At 52.5% G+C, this 25325-nt stretch overlaps 9 protein-coding genes across 9 annotated transcripts; 4 read left to right on the top strand and 5 right to left on the bottom strand.

Moving 5' to 3' along the window:
- Positions 1-231: 231 nt before the first annotated feature.
- On the bottom strand, positions 232-946 carry GMORB2_1153 (uncharacterized protein; the record flags this gene model as incomplete). The annotated part of the gene is made up of 3 exons (XM_035463135.1): positions 232-250; positions 622-788; positions 851-946. The coding sequence occupies 3 exons, from the start codon at positions 944-946 to the stop codon at positions 232-234; spliced, it is 282 nt and encodes a 93-aa protein (XP_035324559.1).
- A 1973-nt stretch (positions 947-2919) lies between these two features.
- GMORB2_1152 (Acyl-CoA reductase or other NAD-dependent aldehyde dehydrogenase) lies at positions 2920-4629 on the bottom strand (the record flags this gene model as incomplete). Its single annotated transcript, XM_035463134.1, has 4 exons — positions 2920-3064; positions 3136-3578; positions 3703-4096; positions 4187-4629. 4 exons carry the CDS (start codon positions 4627-4629, stop codon positions 2920-2922), a joined length of 1425 nt encoding a protein of 474 aa, XP_035324558.1.
- A 3395-nt stretch (positions 4630-8024) lies between these two features.
- GMORB2_1151 (uncharacterized protein) lies at positions 8025-9755 on the bottom strand (the record flags this gene model as incomplete). Its single annotated transcript, XM_035463133.1, has 1 exon — positions 8025-9755. The coding sequence occupies one exon, from the start codon at positions 9753-9755 to the stop codon at positions 8025-8027; it is 1731 nt and encodes a 576-aa protein (XP_035324557.1).
- Positions 9756-12107: 2352 nt separating this feature from the next.
- GMORB2_1150 (2-methylcitrate dehydratase PrpD) lies at positions 12108-13706 on the bottom strand (the record flags this gene model as incomplete). The annotated part of the gene is made up of 4 exons (XM_035463132.1): positions 12108-12240; positions 12340-13121; positions 13186-13323; positions 13392-13706. 4 exons carry the CDS (start codon positions 13704-13706, stop codon positions 12108-12110), a joined length of 1368 nt encoding a protein of 455 aa, XP_035324556.1.
- A 1477-nt stretch (positions 13707-15183) lies between these two features.
- Positions 15184-16952, top strand: GMORB2_1149 (succinyl-CoA synthetase beta subunit; the record flags this gene model as incomplete). The annotated part of the gene is made up of 4 exons (XM_035463131.1): positions 15184-15237; positions 15412-15501; positions 15613-16762; positions 16909-16952. The coding sequence occupies 4 exons, from the start codon at positions 15184-15186 to the stop codon at positions 16950-16952; spliced, it is 1338 nt and encodes a 445-aa protein (XP_035324555.1).
- Positions 16953-18501: 1549 nt separating this feature from the next.
- On the top strand, positions 18502-18744 carry GMORB2_1148 (uncharacterized protein; the record flags this gene model as incomplete). Its single annotated transcript, XM_035463130.1, has 1 exon — positions 18502-18744. One exon carries the CDS (start codon positions 18502-18504, stop codon positions 18742-18744), a length of 243 nt encoding a protein of 80 aa, XP_035324554.1.
- A 717-nt stretch (positions 18745-19461) lies between these two features.
- GMORB2_1147 (Fructosamine-3-kinase) lies at positions 19462-20522 on the top strand (the record flags this gene model as incomplete). The annotated part of the gene is made up of 2 exons (XM_035463129.1): positions 19462-20351; positions 20423-20522. Coding segments are annotated over 2 exons (990 nt in total), but the record flags the coding sequence as incomplete, so codon positions are not given.
- A 236-nt stretch (positions 20523-20758) lies between these two features.
- GMORB2_1146 (charged multivesicular body protein 6) lies at positions 20759-21623 on the bottom strand (the record flags this gene model as incomplete). Its single annotated transcript, XM_035463128.1, has 3 exons — positions 20759-20977; positions 21104-21467; positions 21586-21623. The coding sequence occupies 3 exons, from the start codon at positions 21621-21623 to the stop codon at positions 20759-20761; spliced, it is 621 nt and encodes a 206-aa protein (XP_035324552.1).
- Positions 21624-22029: 406 nt separating this feature from the next.
- Positions 22030-24336, top strand: GMORB2_1145 (ribosome biogenesis ATPase; the record flags this gene model as incomplete). The annotated part of the gene is made up of 1 exon (XM_035463127.1): positions 22030-24336. The coding sequence occupies one exon, from the start codon at positions 22030-22032 to the stop codon at positions 24334-24336; it is 2307 nt and encodes a 768-aa protein (XP_035324551.1).
- Positions 24337-25325: the final 989 nt, after the last annotated feature.

Raw genomic sequence — 25325 nt, 5'->3', positions numbered from 1 at the left:
TTCCTTGTGTGGACAGTCTCTGGAAAGGTATGAGTGTTATTTATTATTCTACGAGGCTCGGGGGGCCGAGGCAAAGGCAAGAAGAGATCAAGTATTACTTGGTATCCTGGGACACATAATGTCTTACCCTCTTCCCCCACATACAAACGCTGCCATTTCTCTCCAGTTTATCACTGCGCATCTCACTTTTTTTCTTCTTTTTCTTTACATCGTGTATCCACAAGCAGGCGTTTATTTTGCACAGATCAATCTACAGGTACATCGAGCAGGTCGCGTATGAGTAGAAGAGACGTGTATGTTGTATGTAATCGGTAGTATCGTACCGTTTTTCATAGTAACCGCTGAACCTGCTTGGTGTGTGTGTGTCCATCTTCTTGGACGGATTGGCACTGGCAATAAGATGGAGGCCTGCTGTTGTAGTAGTAGTAGTAGTAGTAGTAGTTGTTGTTGTTGTTGTTGTTGTTGTTGTTGTTGTTGTTGTTGTTGTTGTTGTTGTTGTTGTTGCTGTTGCTGTTGCTGTTGTTGCAGTCGGTGCCGTCGTGGTGCGAGGCCCTCGAGAAGACGGGACTGTTGGTATCGCCGTCGATGCNGGGGGGGGTGAGTGAGTCGTAAAGTTGGTACGTCCGATGGTACAAGTTTACGACTTCAACGGGAAAACGGTAACAAGGTTCAACCTGCCAAGTAGCGCTGCGTCCTACGCCGACGCTAGTTTTCGCGATCTTCGGCAGGGGTCTGTTCGATTCACGTGCCGCCGGTTCCGACTTGACCAGGGGCCCATCCTTGAGAGGCTTGGAGAAAGAGTTGAGTCGGTGGTGACTTTGCAGAGCGCAGCATAAACGGTACTTGTTACTAAGTAATCTGTAGTCTGCAGCCCGACGGCGGCATGCGACAAGTTGATGTTTGCGTCAATGCTAGCGAGGGCTTGATTCGTCGCCAGCTGGCTCATCTATATAGGTCGTATCGTGATATCTGTAATCCTCTTGTCAAATACAAACCCGCTCACTTGTACGCGTGTAACTACGAGAGGTACATGGCATGTGCACAGTGTATCCGTAGTGGTACGGAACAATTAACGAGGTTCGGGTACCTGACAAGAAAATTCTACCATGGATCCGAAGATGCTTCTTCCTTTGCATACCACCGAGGACACATCTGTACCGTTCGGTGTGGGTGGTGATAGCGCTTATTCCTTTCCCATCGCATCGAGATCATCAATATGAACGAAGAGCCCTTCGGTCCCTTCTATTTCTATTGGCTCGAGGTTGATAACCAGGCTACTCTTGACAGCATATGAGCTGATAACCAACTCAACTCACCTCTTCTCCACACGTCGTGTGTCGAGAGACACATGTACGAGCGATATGTCGACTTGTACAACCTCCACGCCATTACCATAATAGAATGCAGCCCCGTAGCTCTCTGGGATCTCTGGACAGACCGGGTAGGGATTTGCTCCCGCCCTCCCACCTTTCCGCCTCATCTTCATTCTTCACATAACACGACACATGGCTGTCTCCTGGTCAGAGGCCTTTTTTGATTGGGCAGGTTGCCAAGACCATCAATAGGCATGTGCCGCTGTGCTCGAGGGATAGGTATGGCAGTAGTATACGATTCATCATTCTTCGACCCATGTGCCGTCTTGACGTCAACGGTGAATTTCCTAACTAGCATGGACGATCCCAGGCCCAGACCCAGGGCAGGGCAAGGGGACCCTTTTCTTTCTTCTTCTTCTTCTTCTTCTTCCTCTTCTTTTTATTTTTTTTTATGTCTTATTTCTTTTTTTTACTTTTAGGAGTACGTCGTATTATTATTACTCGGTGACAGCGATTTCGCTTTATTTCTGGGCAATCTTTGTGATGCCTCATACGACTTACGAAGCATTGAAAATAACCGCCAAGCCGTACACCATGTTCCCGGGCAGCTTTTTGAGCCATGATCTGTGCGTGTGGAGAGAGGATGAGAAAGCGAAGGGTCAACCGACATGGTCAACCGACATGGTCAATCATTACCAAAACCCTAGATATAATCTTAATTTCCAGCCGCAATAAGTGCTTCTACGACAATACTTGTACGTTTCCCGCCTCCATATGTCGCCTGCTCCGTAATATAGCCCCCGTGGTATAATATCATAACCGGAAAAGGGGAAGGGGGGGGGAGGGTGTGACGATGGAAAGGGGAACGGAACCCAGGGGAGGAGGTTGTATGCAACGCCGATCAACGCCACATATCACGACCTAATGCTGGAGGCGTTACTCTCGCACTTGGTTCGTGCATCGGTGAGGACACAGTGTCGGAGCAGAGAATCCTTTTTGGAAAGTGTTCACGCGTGTGCATGCTCTAACCTGCAATAGTCTACTTTGGGTCGCTCCATTCTCTCGCATACTCGTACACACAAACCTACATGCACGTACATGTACTGCATCACATACGGGTACTACGCAGGAGCGGACAAGAACTCACTAGGACGGATAGAGTAGGATGGTTGAGAGGCAATATTGGAGACCGTCGATTACTTATTGCGGAGAAGGATGCACGAGATAAAAAAAGGAAGGAAAGGAGAAGAAAGGAACAGATGGTTTCTTTCACTGGGAGAGCGATGCCGCGCAATCATGGCCCGTGCGTACAATACATGTACTCATACACACCAGCACCGACAGTGCCTGACTGCGGAATTTTAACACCCGGATCGACACAGAGGTTTGGCTTCTTTCATTAGGATCCATAGTAATAGTCATCAAGCATTGATCTGATTGTTCTACAGCTTGTGTTGTCGGTGGCTTTTGCGTTGTTTTTTTGTCCCGTCTTTCCATGGTAGGCGTGTAAGTCTAGCCCTTTTTTTTCATTTTTCTTACCATATAAAAACCTGAAGATGGTGCGTGCTAAGCTAAAGCAGAGGAGAAAAGGCAAAGAGAAGATGCATTAGTCGTTCCAGGTAATACTCTTGGTTACGAGGAACTCGTCCAGTCCCATAGTGCCGTTGAACCGTCCCCAGCCGCTGTTCTTGACACCACCATGCGGAAGTACGGGCTCGTCGTGAATTGTCATGCTGTTGATGTGCACGGCACTGCAGGAAGCAATATCAGTAAACCACTTGACACAGCATGCGATCACACCGCCATCCTCATGTTGACTTACCCCGACTCGATCCTCCTGGCCAAGGCGAACCCTTTGCGCAAGTCCTCGGTAAAGACAGCGGCCGACAGGCCGTAACCGCCCCGGTTAGCCATGGTGACGGCCTCGTCGTCGCTCTCGACAACCATGCAGGCTGCCACCGGTGCGAACGACTCGTCGTTCCAGATGGCCATGTGCTCCTTGACATGGCCGACGAGGACGCGATTCAGGCGGACGCCCTGCTGGGTAGCGTCACTGTCGAGAGGTCCGCTGATAAGCTGGGCACCCGACGACAGGGCATCCGAGACGAGCTTGGCCACGCGCTCCTTGGACGCCGACGAGACAAGTGTGAGCGGTGGCTGTTCCTGGGCGGCAACCTTGAGAGCCTCCCCGAGGGCTGTCATGAAGGCAGGGGCGATGTCCTTGTGAAGAATGACGCGGTCGGTGGCCATGCAGATCTGGCCAGACTGCATTTCCAGACGTTAGCGGTTGCCATGTAAAAGTATATATATATATATAATTTAAACAAAAAATTTTTTTTAAAAAAAATAAAGGAAAAGATAATCGATGACGGTAGGGTGGGAGGCGTACGTTGAGGAATGAGCCAGCCATGACCTCACGCAGGGCACGTTCCAGGTCGGCGTCCGCGCAGACTATAGAGCTGTTCTTCCCGCCCAGCTCCATGAGGCACGGCTTGAGGGCCTCGCCGCATTTCTTGGCAACCTTGCGGCCGACGGCGGTTGAGCCGGTAAAGTTGACCTTGCGGACAGCCGGGTGGTCAATCATGGCGTCTACGACGGCAGGGGCATCCTGCGGGCGGCAAGAGATGACGTTGAGGCAGCCGTCGGGCAGGCCAGCGTCGTGGAAGGCGCGCGCAATGGCCCAGTAGCACCGGGGTGACATCTCGGACGACTTGAGGACGGTGGTGTTGCCGGTAGCCAGGGCGCAGGCGGCGGCTCGGATACCAAAGACATACGGGGCGTTCCTACATACACATGCTGACCATCAGGACGATGCTGCTGCGGCTGCTGCTGCGGCTGCTGCTGTACATGAGACGGGAAAGGCAGGAACGTACCAAGGCACGATACCCAGCACGACGCCCATAGCCTCCTTGACAATCATCGCACTCTGGCCCTCCTGCTCGACGACGGGCACGCTGCCGCAGATGGACGTGATGCGCCCGGCCAGGTCGCGCAGCATGCGGATGCTCAGCGGCACGACGAAGAACTGCGAAGCGCCCACATCGGCGCCCATCTCGGTGCGCATGTACCCGGCGCACTCGTCCAGGCGCTGCTCCAGCAGGTCGGCGGCTCGGAGGAGCACGTCGCGGCGGTCGGTCGGCTTGGTGCGAGACCAGGCCGGGAAGGCGGCCTCGGCGGCCTCGACGGCCCTGACGGCATCCCTTGGCGTTGCCGACGCCGCCCTCCAGCACGTTCCCTTTGTGTAGGGGCTCACGACGTCAAACGTGGCCGAGGACTCCTCCTCCTTGCCGTTGATGAAGAGTGGGACTGTCGCCATTGTGTATTATGTCTTACCTCTGTCTCTCTCTCCTCCTTGCCGTATTATGTGCCCGAGAGAAGAGAAGAAAGGAATGGAAGAGGAGGACACGCCCAAGGACTAGACACTAAAAATGGAAAAATATGGGCCATGGCTCCCCTTTCCTCCCAGGGATTTCCAGGGATCTCGTATGTTCAGAGACATGTAGATATCTGAAAGTTGTGGTTTTTTTAGTACCAGAGGTTCTCCCAAAAGAGTACCACCGCCCCTCATCGAGGTTTCTCAACGTTACCCTCAAGTCTTGGCTGAGGGGGGAATAGTAAAATTAGCAGCTGGCTAGCAAGGGGGGAAATACACGGTAATAAAAGAGAGAGGGAAATGCTTCTCCAGGCTTCCCTCCCCTCCTCTCCTCTCCTCTCCTCTCCCTGCACTTCTCTCTCTCCTCCTCTCTTTCACACTCTGACTGCAGAAGGTCCATCAACCAGCTCAAGTTGCAAGGGCCCTCAGAAGCTCGACCCCGGTTTGAAGCATGCATACATGTATTGCGTCGTATTTTACTATTCCTGGAAACGTCAGCTCTTTGAAATTTGAAAAAATACATAAATACATAAATAAAAAGATAGAGAGAGAGGGAGAGAGAGGTCCCCCACTCACACACATACGCACGCAAAAAGTCTACTCGCAGTCCTCCCTCCTCTCTAGCGTTGGACAGAAACTGATAACCGTCTTCACCAGATGGCAAATACCGTGTCATCCAACAAACAAGTTTTCAACGGTTCTGCGCAATCCTTCGACCAGTGGGTACATTGAAATAATCACTCGTGCCACATACGTAATGGTGCATAGCATGCATGTATTTACCGACAACCAGCACTCGGTGCTTCTCAACTAGTACGAGTACGTCGTAATAGTATTATTAAGTCGCCGGGTAGGGACCCACGGTAACGGCTTTGTTCCATCCTACGGAGTAAGTGATACATGTAATCTGCACAGATCAATGCAGAGAAAGAGGGAGGCGGAGAAGAAGCGAGAAGAATGGGCGAGACGAAAGTGCCACTCGGCAGTACCGAGTACGACCTGTCTTGTTGGTGGCTCGCAGCAAGGAGCAGGCCGACCGACCAGAGCAACTGCCTGGGGCCAAGAGAGTTACCCATATTTGTACCCCTGTCACCTCGTCTTGTTGTCGACATGGACGGATTGTCGAGACGAGTTATTACGAAGTTGGCCAGGGACCATGGCATGAGCGGCCTACCTGTACAGATTACAACAACCTCTCCCTCCACACAAGAATGGCTGTGGGGTCTGGGATCCTACAGGTATGATTACGGCTATCATTTATCATCATTACCCGTACCATCCATCATAGATAGTGTCCTCACCGAGGACATCGCAGACACGGAGAATACATACAACAGTTCGGTCAATCCGTGCCGTTGACTGCCCGTCCTTATATTACTCGTCCTCGCAGCCGTTTTAGCTGTCAGAGTTCAAGGGAACCAGGCTGGCAGTCCTCGATCTTTGCCGACACCCATTTCTCAGCTGCTAACCTGGTCCAACGTTTCACGAGGTGATGATATATGGTCGGCCTATGCTCTTATTTACAAGCCGTGGAACTACGCATGTGAGAACAATAGATGCCGCCGCATTCGTCAGATGAATGACCTCTCTCGGTCGGACTGCCCATAATACCGAACTTAGACGCCGTTTCCCTCCCCCCAACTCCCCCCTCTGCTCTTCTACCCTGGTCGTTGGATGCCAAGATCAAGTCTAGTCGTAGTCTGTAGAGGTATAGACTAAAGGCTCCGTCACTCCCCACATGTGTACGGGTGCCAGTCCACGTATATTGGCTTAGCTATACCAATGGTTGTGGATAATTTCAGTCTTTAGTCTATGCTCTCGTTTTTTCTTTCCTCGCGCCTTTTTTTCCCGTTTGATAATCATGACATGTAATATGGAGTATTACGACTACATGATGTACTCGTACGAGCGTGTAATGCCGCAATGGGCTCCCCCAACTACCCCGAGACCCAGTCCAGTCGACCCAGTCCTGTCTGCTGGGAATTCCTGTACGGAATGCGGCATGCGAGGGCGGTGTGCTGAGGGCATGCCTACTTGTATCGTTATTACTCCGTAATATGATATGTGTGCCTCATATCGTCCGATGTAGTACTATATGGAGTACGGACTACCCGGATACACCCTGGAGTTCTAATTTACGGTATGATAAAGGATGTAATTGGTATCGATTAACATGTCTTCTCTATAAATCACCTAGATATCAATATCATCTACATTTCACCATCGTACAGCATGCTTATAGCTATGCTGAAACAGGTTCGTGTAGACGTGGTAAATACAAGAATCGATTGTCATGGAGTCAATAATCCTCTCATTTTCAACACATATAACTGGAATCCCCAGAGGGCAAAGGAAAGAAATCTCTTTCTCTCCTATCCTGTCTTTTTTTTATTATCTGGCAGGGTATCAAGGAAACAGGAAACGCCTTATAATACTTCCTTCAGACTTCTACATGTTCCGTTTTTTTTTTTTTAAAAAAAAAAAAGTAAAAAAAAAAAAAAAAGTTCTACTCAGACATGTCACACTTGACTTCTAGAAAATTCCAAGTTCAGGGTAATCTTCCGCGACGACGGCGCTCAACAATCATACATTGGAGAGAGAAGGAGAGAGGATCCCGCGTGATCATGAGCTTCGTCATGGTGAATTTTCGTTCAAGTCCGGTTATCAAAGAAAAATTGTTTGTTGGATCTGTGACTCGAGTCTCGGTAGGCCTTGCAGCGAATTTACAGTATTCTCATCTCCAGCCGTCTTGGTTGGGTTTGGTTGGGTTTCGATGGTTCGTGTATAGGGTAATCATCCGCGACGGCGATACACGACCGGCGACAGCGGTAGGAGCATGCCGACGTGGTCGAGAGCATGGCTTTCATCGATAACGTGCCGAGTTTAAGAATGATAGATACGCAGCACGAGTCTGTCATCCAGATGCTGGTGATGAGATAGTATCGCCTCTCGTTCTCTCGAGGTGGTGTTGTGCTGTTCTGGGGATCCCCGGCGGGTTTGACTTGCGTGAGTGTAAGTCGACTGTGAGGTCATCTTTCTGTCTCTTGTAAGCTTGTCTCACGACTTTATGGGGTAGTCCATATAGAGACTATACCGTGCAATGGGACATTCTTCATGAGAGACCATACAGTAAGATATATCAAATTCATTAAACAGAAAATCGCTGACCGCTATCCTACACTCGTAATCCATGTAACAGACTCATGATATCAATCACTACGAGCCTCCTTCCCTCCCTCCGAAAACGGCGACTGCAAGACAAAAAATTCCGCCGTGGGTATAGATGGGGATGGGAAGAATATAAACAGGTGATTGTTGACGCCTGAATGGATGGCCACTCAGAAGAGCCACGAAACATATCTGTTGTAGAACTTGGCCCAGCCAGTGGCGTTGACAGCCTGCTCCTTCTCCTTCTGGATGAAGTCCTCCTCCTCGCGGTCGATGATATCCTTACCGGTGAACAGGTCCACGCGGGCTGAGGGGATGGCACGGCTCTTCATGAAGATGATGTGACCAAAGATGAGAATGAGGTAGAGCGGGATACCGAGGTAGCCCGTGATGAAGGTGGCGTAGTCAAAGGAATCGCCGTCGTCGATGAAGACGGTAAAGTTCTTGGTGAGGGAGATGAGGCAGCAGAAGAAGAGAGCAATGTAGCTGCCCCAGATGCCGAAGGGTGCGCGGTAGGCCAGCGCACTGTCGGGCACGTCCTGGACGCGGCGGGCCTTGACGAAGTGGATGTGGGTGATGAGGATGGAGATCCAGGTCAGGAGACCAAAGATGGTGGTCAGGTTGACAAAGTACTTGAAGACATCCTTGGAGTCGTCGGTCACGTTCATGAAAGCCAGCAGGCAGAAGAGGGAGCTGAAGAACAGAGCCGGCCAGGGGACGCCGCGGCTATCGGTGCGCTTGAAGATGGCCGGTGCGGAGCCGTCACTGGCAAGCCCGTACAGAGTGCGGCTGGCGATGTAGAGATCCGAGTTGGAGGCGGAGAAGACAAAGATGAGGATACACGCGTTGATGATGTGGGGCAGGACCTGGACGCCGGCGACGCGCGCGGCGACGACAAAGGGCGAGGCACTGGCACCCGTAGTCTGCGTGTTGGCAAATGACAGCTCCTCCGAGTTGTAAGGCACGAGCATGCCGACGAGGAAGACGCTGAGGACGTAGAAGAAGAGGATACGGTAAAAGGTGAGACGGATGGCCTTGGGGATGCTGCGGCGGGGGTTCTGGGCCTCCCCGGCCGTGACACCGACGAGCTCGGTTCCCAGATAGGCGAATGTGGCGTTGACCATGACGGACCAGAAGCCGACAAACTTGGCCACGGAGTCGGGCTCGACGCCAGAGTAGGGGGCAAAGGCTCCGGGGTTGCGCCAGTACTTGAAGCCGGTAGCAGGGCCCGGACCGCCGCCAGCAGCCATGATGATGCAGAAGAAGATGATGCCGATGATGACAACGACCTTGATGGACGAGAGCCAGAACTCGAACTCGCCAAAGAACTTGATGCCGCCAAAGTAGTTGATGCACAGGATGAGGACGAGGAAGATGGCGATGAAGACTCCGGGGTTGACGTCGTCGGGGTCCACCCACTCCTGGATGACGAGGGCCGCAGCCGTGAGCTGGTTTGGTGTGACGATGATGTACTTGAACCAGTACGTCCATCCCAGGGTGAAGCCGAGGGCAGGGTGGCAGTATCGCGTGGCGTAGCCGGTGAACCCAGCGCTGAGAGGCATCCAGGAAGCCATCTCACCGAGGGCGGCCATGACGAGGAAGACGACGCATCCGATGAAAGCGTACGAGATGAAGAGAGAGCCAGGACCGGCGGTAGCGAGAGCGGCGCCGGTTCCGATAATCAGACCAGTTCCAAGAGCGCCACCAATGGCAATCATGGAAATGTGTCGCGCCTTGAGACCACGGTGCAGGGACGTCTCCTGCGACGTCTCAAGGCCGTGGATGTGGTCGACATCGGGATCTGTAGTGCCCGTATTCGCACCGGCATGAAACTTCTCTACGTCCCTCTGCCCGGTCGAGGGTAGAGTGCTGGACGAGGCCGACTGGATGAATCCTGACATGTTGTATTCGCGTATTTGCAAGCGCTGATATCCAAGAATTTGCAGGCGCACGCGCCTTTAACGGCGACGAAAAGGAACGAGGATGGTGGAGAAGAGAGCACACTGAATACAACCAAGGGAGAGCTGAAGAAGAAGGAGGAGAAGGAGAAGAAGAAGAAGAGGAGGAGGAGGAGAGGAGAGGAGAGGAGAGGAGAGCAGAGAGGGGTAATTTGGAAGAACGGGAAGGAGGAGGAGGAGGAGGAAATAAAAGTAATGGAGGGAAGGCGCATCTTTTTTTTTTCTTCCTCTTCTCTCTCTCAATATTGTCTAGTCGCAATCATACGTGCATTACTACATCTGGTTGTCTTCCGTCTTGCTTCTTATCTTTCGCGTCTTGGCAACACCCTTATCCTTCAACGACAAAGAATATAAGTCATGTACTCGTACGGGTACTGCTAGTCAAGTACCAGGGTACGAGCGCGACGACCAACAATACAAGTAGTTCAGTATGAGTAGTATTCTTATTATTAAAGGCGGCGCGGATTCCCTGAAGATAAGGTGCCGTCCCACCAACGAACCAGCCTATGTAAGGCAAACTCGTAATGTCACAAGTGACAATGCCCGGAGGTAGTATGGCGTGCGTGTCTCCCCCGCAGGGAAACGGGGAAGGGGACTTGGGTAACAATCATGGTACGACTCTGCTCAGTACGGAGCAGCATGTGGAGTCTACGAGTACCAGCAGTCGGGGTACTCGTCATCTCAGACTCGTACCCTCCGATGCTGGTCTGTGCCCACGGCGTAGTGAGACTCTGGACAAAAGAGGAGCGGATGGGCAGTGTTTCGGACTTGGCGAGCAATCTAGGTTTAGGTACTCAATAAGCTTGTTCAAGCTGGACACGCTGCCGAGACGTGAGGAGGAGGACAGATAACTAGTTGTTGATTGGCCTAGACAGCAAAGGATGCGTTCCCGTATCTTGCCGAGACGAGGCACGGGCGACCGAGTCGAGCCGTTTAGCTGCTGACGGCCCTGACGGCCCCTGCTGGTAGCTGCATCGTAAGCGTTTCTTGCTGTCCGTCGGAAGTTGTGCGTTGTACGTACGGAGTAGCCGTGATCGACCACGGCTTCTCACGAGACTCTGAAGGGCCTTGTGACAGTTCTCAGCAACGACGTCCGGCAAACGGCATTTCAATCAATTATACGTGTAGAGAGGTGCCGTCCCAAGATACGCCCCGTCCGTCCTTGGGGATTGCGCCAAGGCTATCGCCTGTTCAGCGATTCGATGGATTCACCGCTGCCAAGGCACAGCCACCGCCCCTCCCTCTCGTTCCCTTTCTCTTTGCAACTGCCCGGTCCGTCTCTTGTGCTTTGGAGGAAGCCAGCCATCAGTTCCCAATTACCCATCTCGCAGAACTGGGGCGCACACTGCATCCCTCCTCCCCCCCCCCTCGCCGAGCGCCCGAAACGCCACGCGCGTTCTACGAGATCCTTAGTCCATGTCGAGGCTTTCTGCCAAGATCTTGCCCCACTTCGAGACCTTCTCGAAGTCTGCGTGGAGCGCGGCATCATCCATCTTGTGAGCCTCAACCATTGGTTCGACGGAGGCCTACATGATTCTCACCATGGCGCGTGCGTCTTTGTGTGGTGGAGCACTCGAGATAAGCTGCGCGGTCTTTCGTAATAACACGCATATGAACTCTCTGTTACGGGATAAAATATAATGGAATTGCAAATGGTTGACTAATTGAAGCCGTTGGACGTAAACTTGTACGAGTAAGGGACAGAATTGAAGGAGGGAATTATGATGCACTGCCAAGTATTGGTACAGATAACGCAGCTAATATAACTACTGCTCGTACATGTACAAAGCAATATTAGCAAAGCTACTCAGTATCAGTACATGTACAGATACAGCTAGCAGGAAAATTCGAATTGTGCATGATCATCCTCCTTGTGGCCCGGGGCAGCCAAACCCTCATTTTCTTTCACCTTGGCGAGACGCCTGCTAAGCTCATCTACGTGTTGTGATACATACTCGAATCGTCAGCTAGTATGGCTCTTCGGTGTCCTCACTCTCCATTCCCAGCAGGGCTTCCGTATGCATGAATGAGTACCCGCCTCCGTCTCCAGGACGTCTGTTAGTCTTCGTCCTGATACTGACATTATAAGATTGGTAGGGTAGACGTCTTGAACGATACACGGATCACAGACGAGTACTTCGTAGTATTCTACGACATTACCCCAGTTTACCCCACAAATGTAATCATTCGTAGCCTGTAGGACGAATACACTCTCGTTCTCGTATAAGCACAAGCACGTTATTGCAGTACTTGCATCGTTATTATTCAATGTCATGTTGCGGATACTATTACACTTCAAAACCAGAACCCTGCAAGGTTCCCCTCATTCTCCAGGTCGAATGCCCTCCGCATCGTCACGTCTACTTTGGCAGTGTCCGTGACGCCCCCATACCTAGCCAAGGCATGCATCTTGGTCTCGAGCTCGGGTCTAACAGGAGGAGGAGGGAGAGGATTCGGGTAGTCAGCAGCGCTTCTAGGCTCCTTCATCCATGGTTGTCGGTAGAACGGGCAAGGACCGATATCTCACCTAGTCAACGGAGACTCCGGATCACCCTTGGCAAACTCAACAGACTCGATGTAGACAGCACCAGACTTGCAAGTCACAACCACGGTGCCCTGCCACTTCTCGGGAAACTGGCTGTCGATGAAGCCATCAAGCTCCATGGTCACGCGGTCCTGAAAAGCCCGCAGTGCCGGGTCACACAGGGCCTCCTCGGTGAAGTCTGTGATCATGGCCTGGCCATTCCTGGCGGCAACGGCGAGCACAAACCCCATGTTGAACTTACTCTGGTGGACCGTGCCGCCGCGCCCGCTTAGCCCGAGAACGCCAAAGGCGGCGCTGTATGTGCGCGCGACGACCGACTCAATCTCATCAAACGAGACGTTGTGGGAGTGCATGAGATTGAGCAGCGCGTCTACGCTCGGGTGGGTGTGCCTGCAGGATGCGTGCCACTTGAAGCTGGAGCGCAGAATGGCGAACTCCTCGCCTAGATGACGATCGATTGCCTCGGGAGTCGTCTGCCCGCCCGGAACTAGGGCCGCCCCCATGGCACGAGGGCCCTCGAGAATGTCACGCGGACCCAGGAGCCCGTCACGCGCAGAGTATGCTGAAAAGATGCCATCGAAACATGCCTTGGCCGTGTGTACCTGCTTGGAGTGGGTGGCGTCGACCAAGAACTGCCACAGTCCAGCTGCCTGTGTGCCTGCCGTCCCCATGGCCGACAGCATCCCGTCGGCGTCGAGGCCCAAGAGGTGAGCTGTGGCGGCTGCTACACCCAAGACGCCGCCTGTTGCCGTCGTGTGGAATTTCTGACACCGGGACGTTACTGCTGACTACCACCTTCCTCGAATCTTGACAGGTCTGCCTACTCACCTCGTAGTGACTCTTACCAAGGTACTCACCAGCACGGCAGCCAACCTCGTAACCCACGACACAAGCTGTGATCAAGGCCTTGCCATCAGCTCCAATGTCCTGGGCCACGGCCAGCGCAGCAGGGTATATGACAGTTGCCTATGGTAGAAGGGACAAGACATGGTTAGAACCACCATCAACTGTCCTCTGTGGCTGTTGGCGCATACCGGGTGCATGATACTTCGGTTGTGCAAATCATCCTGCTCGACGACATGGGACGAGGCCCCGTTAACCATGCTGGCGAAGACGGGACTTGTCGTCGTAGGTTTCCCAGATCCATCAACAAGCTCACTCTTCCCACTGGAGGGTCCCATCTGCCTTGAAAATCGTGCCATTGCGCTCACGGCTTCGTGGTTGCGCCCAGCAGTGGCACAGCCCAGCCAGTCTAGGAAAAAGTCCTTTGTGCGCTCAACGACCTCGACGGGTAGGTCATGGTAGCGGAGAGCTGCGGCCCATCGGGCGAGATTCTCTGTCCGTGTCATGGCCAGTGGCGAGAAAATGGCCTCGAACGGGTGCACACAGGAAGATGTTGACTTAGGAATGAGCGGTTGCGTATCGAGATGATGGATGCCGGATATACAGAGTACAGGATTCAAGTCACCTGAGTAGACCCGACTATCAGATTGCCGAGGAGGAGAGATGGAGAAGCATCAAAACCTTACATCTTCCCAAGAGGAGCATACTGCTCCCACGAGACAGCTTTCCCCACGGGGTAAAGCCTATGCGGGGTCTGCATGTGTGTGTGTGCGTGTCTGAGTTGAGCCGAGGTGACCAATATATGCTTGAGGGGGTTATTGGCCGCTAATACCAAGGTGATGTTGCGAGCACCAACTACACAGGATGCATGCTGAATATAAGACGGCAACCATCCGATGCTCAGCAGAATCGCCCAGCACATCACGTAGACAACAAGCTACTATATCCTACAATTGTGGCGATGCCGGTAATGGCATTCAGCCAAAGTCATCGTCACCTGGCCGCCAAGTTGTCATATGGTTGCCAGCACCGGTGGGAGTGAAAGACGTACAGACTACGGCAATGTACTCCGTACTCGTAGATGCATCGCCGTGATACTTACTATACGGACCCGTTTTACATCATCAGACAGGACCGCCTAAATGACATTCAATACCCAGACCAGCTCTGAGATCAAAACGACGTCAACGGCTGCATCTCAACGGGACAAGTTGCGTGTTTCACGGTTCAAAACGGACACAATCCTGCTCCACCATCCAATATCCTCCCGGACGGTAGTTTATCTGATAAATATCTCGGTGCCGGTGTCGGATAGGACTCGGTGGTATTAATAGCGGTGGGTAACAGGAGAGAAGAAAGAGCCTCATCCAGAGGATCAAAATGAACTGGCAGTGGGGCCATCAGCCAGGGGGGGTAGCCCACATAATTCTTTCATGTCAGGGAGATGCGATGAGACAGACGACAGAGGGAGAGAGAGGGACCCCTTTTTTGACCGATGCCATCGTAGACGAGGGGAGGTCTCATGCAGGCCTTCTCGGACCAGAGGTCGTTTTCGAGAGCTCCATTGCCCCTCTTCGCCTTGTAAGATCGGTTGGACGGACAGATGATGACAAGCGCCTTTTTGGGTTGCCGAGGAAGAAGGAGAAAGATATGCGACATCTCCGATGGACGACGGAATAACAATTTACCGTAAGAGCCCTCGTAGGAGTACCACAACCCGGCACCGGCGAATCTCGGAAGCCGATGATGGGCCCGTGCTGGTTCAAGGAGCGTGTAATGGCTCGTGATTCGTCGGGTGGGTCAGCTGCTGATAGCTTCGTGTCGGTACTCCGTAACTAACCTTCGTCATTTTGCGCGTCTTTCTCTATACAACCATTACCCCTTCTTTACTACCATCTTGAACTTCACCGTTCCCTCTCCCCTCCTCATACCCTCTTTCTATTCAAGCTCGTTCCTAGTGACGAGCCTCTTCACACAGTCATAATGTTCAAGTTTGGCTCCAGCCGCTCGTTGGCGACGGCGTTCAACGCCACCAAGGTAAATAAGTGCAGTCCTCTTCCCTGAAAATTTCCCTTTCTTTTTTCTTTAATTCGAGCTGTTTTTTCCCCCTACTTGAGTCCCCCTCCCCCTCCCCCCCCCATGGAATGATGTTTCTATCGACCATATAAAATATCGGACATGTTTCTGACAATGCTTCTCTCATAATTCTAGCTCGCCCCTGCTGCCCGCTTTCCCGGCGCTGCTCAGCAGAAGCGTTTCCTCAGCATCCACGAGTACCTCTCGCACGACCTCATGAGACAGGTAAAGAAGCAATCAGACCCAGGATATTTTTCTACACATATAATATATATAACTCGAATATCGAATATCACGGAGCCCAATTCAATGGCTGACGAGCTTGTGTGAGAACAGTATGGAGTCGGTGTCCCCAAGGGTGCTGTAGCCAAGTCCGCCGCCGAGGCCAGGAAGGTCGCTCAGGAGATCGGCAACGAGGACCTCGTGATCAAGGCCCAAGTCCTGGCCGGTGGCCGTGGAAAGGGTTCGTTCGACAACGGCCTTAAGGGTGGTGTCCGCGTCATCTACTCGCCCACCGAGGCCGAGATGTTCGCCGAGCAGATGATTGGCCACAAGCTCATCACCAAGCAGACGGGTGCTGGCGGCCGTCTGTGCAACAGCGTCTACATTTGCGAGCGCAAGTTCGCACGCCGCGAGTTCTACCTTGCCATCCTGATGGACCGTGCCACCCAGCGCCCCGTCATCGTCTCCTCGTCGCAGGGCGGCATGGACATTGAGACGGTGGCCAAGGAGAACCCCGATGCCATCAACACCACCTACATCGACATCAACACCGGTGTCACCGACGAGATGGCTCGCGAAATCTCCACTAAGCTCGGCTTCTCGGAGCAGTGCATCGAGGACGCCAAGGACACCATCCAGCGCCTCTACAAGATCTTCCTCGAGAAGGACGCTACGCAGATTGAGATCAACCCCCTGTCCGAGACGTCTGACCACCAGGTCCTCTGCATGGACGCCAAGCTCGGCTTCGACGACAACGCCGACTTCCGCCAGAAGGAGATCTTCTCCCTGCGCGACACGTCCCAGGAGGACGCCGACGAGGTCCGCGCCGCCGAGTCGGGTCTCAACTTCATCAAGCTCGACGGTGACATTGGCTGCCTCGTCAACGGTGCCGGCCTGGCCATGGCCACCATGGATATCATCAAGCTGAACGGTGGCCAGCCCGCCAACTTCCTCGACGTTGGCGGTGGTGCCACTCCCGCCGCCATCAAGGAGGCCTTCGAGCTCATCACCTCGGACCCCAAGGTCTCCGCCATCTTTGTCAACATCTTCGGCGGCATCGTCCGCTGCGACCACATTGCCATGGGTCTCATCCAGACCGCCGAGGCCCTCAACCTCAAGATCCCCATCATTGCTCGTCTCCAGGGCACCAACGTCGACGAGGCCCACAGGCTCATCAACGAGTCGGGCATGAAGATCTTCTCCATCGATGACCTCCAGAGCGCCTCTGAGAAGGCTGTCCAGCTGTCCAAGATGGTCAAGCTCGGTATGTCTTCCCATCCCCCCTCTCCATCCCCATCACACTGCGTACGCCCCGGTCCCTGACCCATCCCTCTCCACTCCCACGATACTCTGCATGATACTTTCATTCCTTCCAAACTCTAGGTTTCAGTAACTGATTTTGTCCTGTAGCTCGTGACATTGACGTTGGCGTCGAGTTCAGCCTGGGCATCTAAGTACAACGGTAGATATGAACCGACAACATGTAATATTTGTTTTTACGTCCTCTACAGATTAGGACCAACGGCGGGGAGGGAGGGCCATGATGGATAACTGGCTATTATTAGACCCTTGTGTTTTTTTCATCTGTCTTTTTGCATCCCCTTGTCCCCTCTCTCAAATTTCTGTACTTAGACTCGGTGCGTGGTGTGTTCTTATCGTGCTGTGGCGGCTCCTAGACATGGCTGTCTATTAGCTAGCATCATGACAAGAAAATGAAAAGAAATTAAATGTGTCTTTTTTTCCCCCCATTGCAACTATACTCACAGGACGGGAAAATAAGAAACAGGAAGGTGCTTTGACTGTGGATGCAGTAACTGTATGACTTATTAGACCGGAATCCGGGACGGAGACTGCGGCGACGGCGGAGGAGGGCGGCCGCGGGAAACGGCGAGACCGGTTATTGCGGGCCGCGTCAATGACCGTAACGATTCTGATCCAATGGAAGGAATGATGGATCTGGAACAGACAGACAATAAGCAAAGTAATATTATTACAGGACATGACGCGCTGGTATCACGGTACAAGCCAGGAAAGCCAAATGACCCACAACCTCAACTGCGGACATATCTCGCTGGGTCGTCGGCAATGCAGCCGGCAATACAGGCCTTAATCTCGACCTTGTATTGGTCCGTCTGGCGGGTGCTGCGGCTTTGCGCGGCAACAACTACGGGACACACAAGTCTTTCAAGGTACTAGTGTCTTTGCCACATCACATCTCAGCATCTCTCCGACTTCTGGAAGAAAGAAATCCAGTTTTCGTTCTAGAAAGGGACAAGGAAGAAAGACGAAAAGAAGAGAAGGAGCAGACGCGTGGCTTCCACCATTCGTCTGTTCGAGAGGCCCTCCCCGTGGATATATATCCACCAATACTGGGGGACGGAGAAAGAAGAAGGAGATGAAAAGAAGCTTGTTTCAAAGAGACGACAGGGCTTTGTAGACGGTGTCTTTTCTTCTCCTTCCCCCCCCCATAAGAGTTGACAATGGATGGTCGTCGAGAATCATGAGAGTGACGAGGCTGTATAAGTATGGATAGCCCCGGTAATAACTGGGCGCGGGAAGAATTCAAGACGGAGTATCAGTCCCTCGACCACTCGTAAGAATTCGTGTCTCCCAGTAGAACCATCTAGTTTCCGTCCTTTGCATCTCCATAATTATTAATCCTTTCCTCTCCTCGCCCTGCCTTGCACAAAACAACAATATGCCACCATCGCGCCGGGACGGGTCTGACGGATATTGCGGCCCACGGCAACACACACACACACACGGTCCCCCCGTGTTTGATTCATCTCAGGAGGCCAGGTCTGTATATAAGTTGAGCTTGACCTGTCTCTCATCGCTGTTTTCATCTTCCCCCTACTTCTTGATCCATTCAAAGCATACACATATATCCATTCACGAAAGCCAAGAGTTTTCCGATATCAATCAACAACCGAAAAAGAAAGAAAGGAACGAACAAGACGACAGACACAACAACAACAACAACAACAACAACAAACGCCCAAAATGCCTTCAGACCGCCCCAACTGGTTCCGCCGTCACTGCACTCCTGCTCCTCCTCCAACTGGAGTGTCGGCTTGCCCTTGCGGTGACTGCTTCTACAACCCTGGCGTCCAGATGCCCGCCGCCTGGTACCAGACTACCAATGCCACGTCCAGCAGCAACAGCAGCATCTACTCTGGAAGCGACGCAGCTTCCATCCGAACCTCCGGTACCACGGTCAAGCACATCGAGAACAATAAATGTTAAGTGAAAGAGCACGCGAGCAAAAAAAAAAAAAAAAAAAAAGCAGAGAAACACGATGCGCCTCATCATCAAACTATGACCGGGATACACACGTCTTTACAACACATCGACACTACATCACTCCCCCGATGGAAACAAGATTGTCATAATTATTTTCCTATCTACTCGACGACTTCTCAATTCCTCCTTCCATAATATTCTCCTCCTCCCCTGTCGGGCTTCTCTGTTCCGGAATCTCGGGTTGATCCCGGAGTTGTGGGTCCTTGGGTTCCGTTCGGAAACTAAGCCCGCTCGCTGCTATCACATCTTGAGCTTTTTTTGGTCACTCTTTTAGCATGATCGTGGATGAACAGAGAATTAATTGTTGGACATACTTTTTCGTTTTTTTTTTCGTCTTGTTTCTTATTACATCTTTCGCATATAGATACCCGCCCTCCCCCTCTTGAAATATAGTCCAAACGCCACCTTTGAAATGAATCATCCATAAAGTGAGTGAGTGAGTGAGTTCATGAAAGTTCCATGTGTCAAAGTGTCACTTGGTTGACGTCACATGCATGTTGATAGTCACCGTCACATCAACTCTTACAATTTTTTTTCTAAAATCTCAATCTTGGCATTGAACAGTATTCAATGTCATGTCCATGAAGTAATGTCGCATCCATGATGCGTACAACTCTATAAAAATTACAACGACAACAATACACCTCCAGAAACACCATCATGTCCGTAGACCCCGCCATCATCTCAGCCCTGGGCTTGGATCCCTCCCGCACCAAGATCTCCCTCCACGGCGGCTCGGGCTTCGCATCCTCTTTCCGAATCAGCACAACGCCATCCGACAGCTCACGCCCGTCAAGCTACTTCGTCAAGACTGGCAGTGGTGTGCGTGCAGAAGTCATGTTTCGCGGGGAGCACGCCTCTCTGAATGCCATCCATGACGCCGTGCCTACGTTGTGCCCCAAATCGTATGCCCACGGGCCCATGACATCTTCGCGCGGCGAGCACTTTCTCGCCACCGACTTCATCGACATGTCCGGTCCCTCGGCATCCGACGGCTCGGACTCGGGCTCGGGTGAGTCTCTGGCTTCTAAGCTAGCAAGGCTGCACACCACACCGGCGCCCATACCGGAGGGCTACGACAAGCCCATGTACGGCTTTCCCGTGACCACGTGCTGCGGGGAGACGCCGCAGGACAACTCGTTCACCGAGTCGTGGGCGGACTTTTACGCTGAGAATCGCCTGCTCAGCGCTAGCCGTGCTGCCATGAGGAACCACGGCACGGACGACGAGTTCGGTCGTGTGGTGGAGAGGACGGCGTCCGAAGTCGTCCCGCGACTCATCGGCCACGGCCGCGTGAAGGGTATGAAGCCCGTCATTATCCATGGGGACCTGTGGAATGGGAACCACGGGAGGGGGATCGTAGGTGGTGTGGGCGGGCGCGAGGAGGTCGTGTTTGATCCGTCAGCCGTGTACGGTCACTCCGAGTACGAGCTGGGCATCATGAATATGTTTGGCGGGTTTGGAAGAAGCTTCTGGAGCGAGTATGAAAAACTGGTCCCCAAGGCCGAACCGAAGGACGAGTGGGCTGATCGCGTGCTGTTATATGAACTGTGAGTGAACCTCATTCTTATACCGCCTGAGCCAAAAGAGGCTGACGACTTGTGTGTGTGCGTCTTGGCAGATACCATCACTTGAACCATTTTGCCATCTTTGGTGGCGGGTACCGTAGTGGTGCCATGTCCATCATGAGGAAACTTCTAGCGAGATACGGCGATAGAGGACAGTGAGACGGTGTGGATAGGGAGAGATACGGAAAGAGCCAAGTAATAGAAAAGAAGAGAAATCAAACGAATATATAGTAGTTCCCAAGACGACGCCATTCCCCCTTGCTAACCCACATGTGTATATAATGTGTACATGCGTTCTGAATGCCTAATGTATCGTAAAATAAATCTATAAACAGTTCATGAAAAACAAACATGGTCGCGGTATTATCCTGGGAGCATGATTTCAAGTTTCAAGCCGCCAATATGGCTTGCTCGCTGTCCTCGCGCGCGGATTGTTGTTGCTGCTCTTGCTGCGGTCGCCCCGGTAGGGGCAGGTTGGCGTTCGGGACCGTTGGCAGTTGTGTCTCCTTCTTGGCCGGTGCCATCTCCCTCTCCAGGGCCTCGAGCTCGTCTTCGACATCGTCCTCATCCTGGCTGGATATGCGTCCACCAAGCATCTCGCTGACTTCCTGTGGTGGTGTCAGCATGTGTGCTGTGTGAGACAAGGGGGGAGGAGCTGGAAATTGTGACGAGGAGATAGAGAGAAGAAATGTCCTCTTTCCTCCTATTTTCCATATACTTTGCGACGCGTTTACCTTTTGGTATGCAATAGCATCAGCCGTATCGCCCATCAACTTCTCGACATGCTCAATGCCGCCCATCTCGGCGTGTATCTCCTTGAGCACGCTTGTACCCTGTTGCAGCCCGTAGACGACATCCTTCTGTATCAGGGCAAACTCGACATTAGACGTCAACTTCTCGAGCTGTTCGAGTTGTGCGTCCGTCTTGGCCAGCAACGACTCCTGAAACTTCTTCCGTCGCAGCGCCAGCAGCGCCCGTCGCTTGTCGCCTTTGGCCAGCATCTGTCGCGCAATCTCCGTCTCCTTGTCCGTTAACATCGTGATGCGCTTCTGGTACTGGTGTAGCTTGTCGCGTTGCGTCTTCATGTCGAGGATGGCTCTGTTACGGATTGTTGTCGTCGGTAATCAGCGCCTTGCATCTTTCTCCAGGTCAAGCACATAAGGGTCGTCGGTATCAACAGTCCGAGAGGGGGGGCTGGGGGAGGGGTTCATCCTACTTGTCCTGAGCCGTGACCTTGCTCGAATTGGCGCCCATGGTGGTCTGCGCGGGATCAAATCCCGCCGGTTTTCTCGCTGCAAGCCGCTATCGTAGTCTTCTGGTATTAGATGTTGTAGAAAGAGAGTATGACGGGGGGGGGGGGGGGCTTCGTAGACTTCTGCTACTCGGTCGGTGGGTACAAGTGTTGACCTTGTTCCGTCATCGCTCAGAGGCTAAGTATCGATAAGCACCCACGTGGGCCCCTCCAGTATGACGCTCTACCAAAGTGGTGCTCTACCTCTGGCTTTTTTTTTTCTCACCTCCGATCATGTTCCGCCGTGGATTTTAGTACCCTCCTCTCCGCCGTGGGATAGGGAAATCTCGGCCAAGGCAAGTGTGTCAACATAGTACAGCGACTTATAGTAGGTTCTTGCTCTCGAGAAAACAAAGAAAAGGCCGCACCATGGCAGGACCAACTCTGAGACAAGGTCTGGACCGCGATGTCTACGCTGTCCTAAAAAAATTAGAAGGTGCGGATGAGGGCAGCTTCAACACAATCGGCAAGGTGTACGACGCCATCCAGTCCTCAAATTCGCACTTGCGACGACAAAAGAAGAAACCTCTCGAGGACTCGATTTACCGCGTTCTCGAATTTCGCAAAGAGGAACTACGAGACTCGGATGATTCCGACGCCGCTATCGAAGAAGCTGAGGCTCGGATGCTTCCCAAAAAGACCGAGGACGAGCGCTTTCTTCTCAACCGACAGATGACGAAACACTGGCATACCGAAAGGAAAGAGCCATCCACGATACCTCTCGACTCGGGCGGGCGGCAACCAAAAAAGCGACGCATAGAAGGCGACGGGGAGGGAAGGAGCGACCACGATGGACCCCCAGACACTACTGCTAGCAGTAACGAACTCCCGCCAGACTCAGCTACCACCAACGGTAACGGTGCACCGAACGCACACACAACAATCGAAAAGACGGAAACTACCACAAACAATATCTCGGCAACAATTGAGAAGGTGTCCAAGAAGAAGAAAACCGCCAAGCCAAATGGTCATGAGGTCAGCCGTCCTACTATCTCAGAAGTGCGATTGGGTGGTATCAAGGAGACTTATGAGAGGCTTTTCGACCTCATGTCCATCAGTTTGGTTCCTCAGGACCCGGGATGGAATCGAGATCAGGGAATTCTTCTTTCAGGCCCCATGGGTGTGGGAAAGAGATCTTTGGTGCGGTCAGTGGCTGCCAAGCTTCAGGTCCCCATTGTGTCGATGGCCGATTGTCTACAAGATTCTGAACGTATGGAGAAGTCAGTCATGGAAGCCATGGATGAGGCTATGCGGCTCGCCCCTTGCATCATCTTCATTGAAAATGCACACGACTGCATGGGTGCATCGAAAGACACAGCGCACCATGCCGATCACTTGAAGGTCATCCGCTACTTTGAGAAAGAAAGGCAGAAAATGTTGGACCAACTTCCACCACACATAGGTGTGCTTGTGGTTGGAACGACGACCAATCTGGCCAACGTTCACATCGAAACACTGTATAGTGGCTGCTTCAACAATATAATCAACGTCGATGTTCCTGGCCTGGCAGCCCGGGAAGACATCTTCAGGGTTCTCACTGAGGGCATGAATATATCTACCGACATAGACTTTGCAGAACTTGCTAAGATGACGCACGGTTACGTCGGTATGGATATAAAGGCTCTCATTGGCAGGGCCCAGGTGGCACCAAGGATCTGGGCCGTGCAACAAAGGCGAGCAGCCAAAGGTGATGGGGACAACCAGGACATGGAGAGGCCTGGTACCGACAAGAACGCTATCCTGACATTCGAGCACATACAAGAAGCCATGAAGGATTACGTACCACTGCTGAGAAACGAGGGTTTCACTGAGATACCCAAGGTCAGCTGGAAGCAGGTGGGTGGTCTGGCCGAAGTGCGCAAACAGCTTAACACTTCGATTATTGGACCCATAAAGACACCCGATATTTATGCAGGCTGGGGTCTCAACCGCCCTTCCGGCGTCATACTATGGGGTCCCCCAGGTTGCGGAAAGACGTTGGTGGCACAGGCTGTGGCCAACGATGCCCAGGCCAGCTTTATCCTCATCAGTGGACCAGAACTCCTCAACAAGTACGTCGGTGAGTCGGAGCGGGGCGTGCGGGAGCTGTTCCAGCGTGCACGCTCCTCAGCGCCCTGCATCCTCTTTTTCGACGAAATGGACTCTCTGGTACCCCGACGCACCGGTACGTCGTCTGATGCCGGCGTCCGCGTCGTGAACGCCCTTTTGGCCGAACTGGATGGTGTACGAGACAGGTCGGGCGTCTACGTCATTGGTACCACCAACCGTCCTGACATGATTGACCCCGCCATGATGCGACCGGGTCGCCTCAGCGTCCGCCTCTTCCTCGATCTCCCCACCGAAGATGAGCGCGTCGATATCTTGAAGACGCTTTTCCTCAACTCGCGTCCCAATTCCTCCTCGGACGAGATTTCCCGTTTAGAACGTGTTGCGAGAGATCCACGATGCAAAGACTTCAGCGGTGCTGACCTAGACGGTCTTCGTATCAAAGCGATACAGATCGGGTTGAACAGGTGGATGGAAGGCAAAAAGACTGTTGCCGAGGTGGACGACCATGACTGGGACGATGCACTGGCCACTACGTACTGCAGTGTCGATGACCCGGCCTCATATAGGGAGCTGGAAGCTGAGATGAGGAACGAAAAGGGAAAGGGGCGTAGACAGAGCAAGAAGTAGAAGTTCTAGCAGCAGCAGTATTTACAACCATTGCAAAGGACTTTGCTGACCTCAATCTCTATGTGACCTGACAGTCCTGAGACCCGACACGACACCTGCAGACAACGATGGCCAGACAGAGAGCCATCTCAGGAGCAATGAAAACGACAAGGAGAAATAGAAGTAGCAGAGGAGGCAGGGGGACACTTCTGCCACGCTGCTATACAGGAGCCCGCCACAAGAACGGTATAGAAGGTGAGAACAAGTGATCCTCGTATAGAGTCTTGCACCTGCTCTCTTACAGTGGATGCAGCCGTCATGGTCCTCACGTACTGGTATACGCACATCTAAACTATTTTTTTTGGTAGTATGTGGCTGTTACGGTTGCTCTTGAGGTTATCATTCATAATACATGAAATACTAGTAGAGCTCTTATTACAAGCGTGGCAGAGGCCCTCCTCTACTAGTCAGTGGGGGACGAACATCCCCAAAGAGAACGATTGGGGATGTCGCATCCTCGGCGCTATGAGCACTGAGACGTTTTTTTTTTTTTTGAGTGTTTGTGAGGAAAATCATTTGTATGATTAGTATCAAGAGATTCTTCATGCAGTCTACATACTGACTAATATTTTATAATAACCGGCATCCCTTTCACCTCCTGTGACCTGACCTCTGAGGGGTTTTTCGTCTGTGCTTTGGTGGCCCACCTCGCTACTAGTAAATACGGAATACGACGAGTACGGGAGCCGCAATACGTAGTAGCAATAAATGAAACACTCCGTAGTTGATGCGTGAAATGACAAAAGGGCTTCTCTCTCTGGTTGCCCCCGATGGGCCCAGAATTTCCATAGACCGCCCACCAAACCCGGCGTCGCCAATAGTATTGTGGTCTTTACTCATTTGTGAGCGGTCAGGCGGGCAGAAGGGGGGGAATTCGATCACATCGTACTACGAGCGATATGGTCATATAGGAAGAGAGGAGCAAAAAGAAAGAGAAAAAGCAAAAAAAA

Source organism: Geosmithia morbida (genome assembly GCF_012550715.1).
Source record: "Geosmithia morbida isolate 1262 chromosome Unknown scaffold_1, whole genome shotgun sequence".
Classification (NCBI taxonomy): Eukaryota; Fungi; Ascomycota; class Sordariomycetes; order Hypocreales; family Bionectriaceae; genus Geosmithia; species Geosmithia morbida.
The sequence above is the reverse complement of the archived record's forward strand: the minus strand, read 5'-3'. Positions and strand labels throughout refer to the sequence as shown.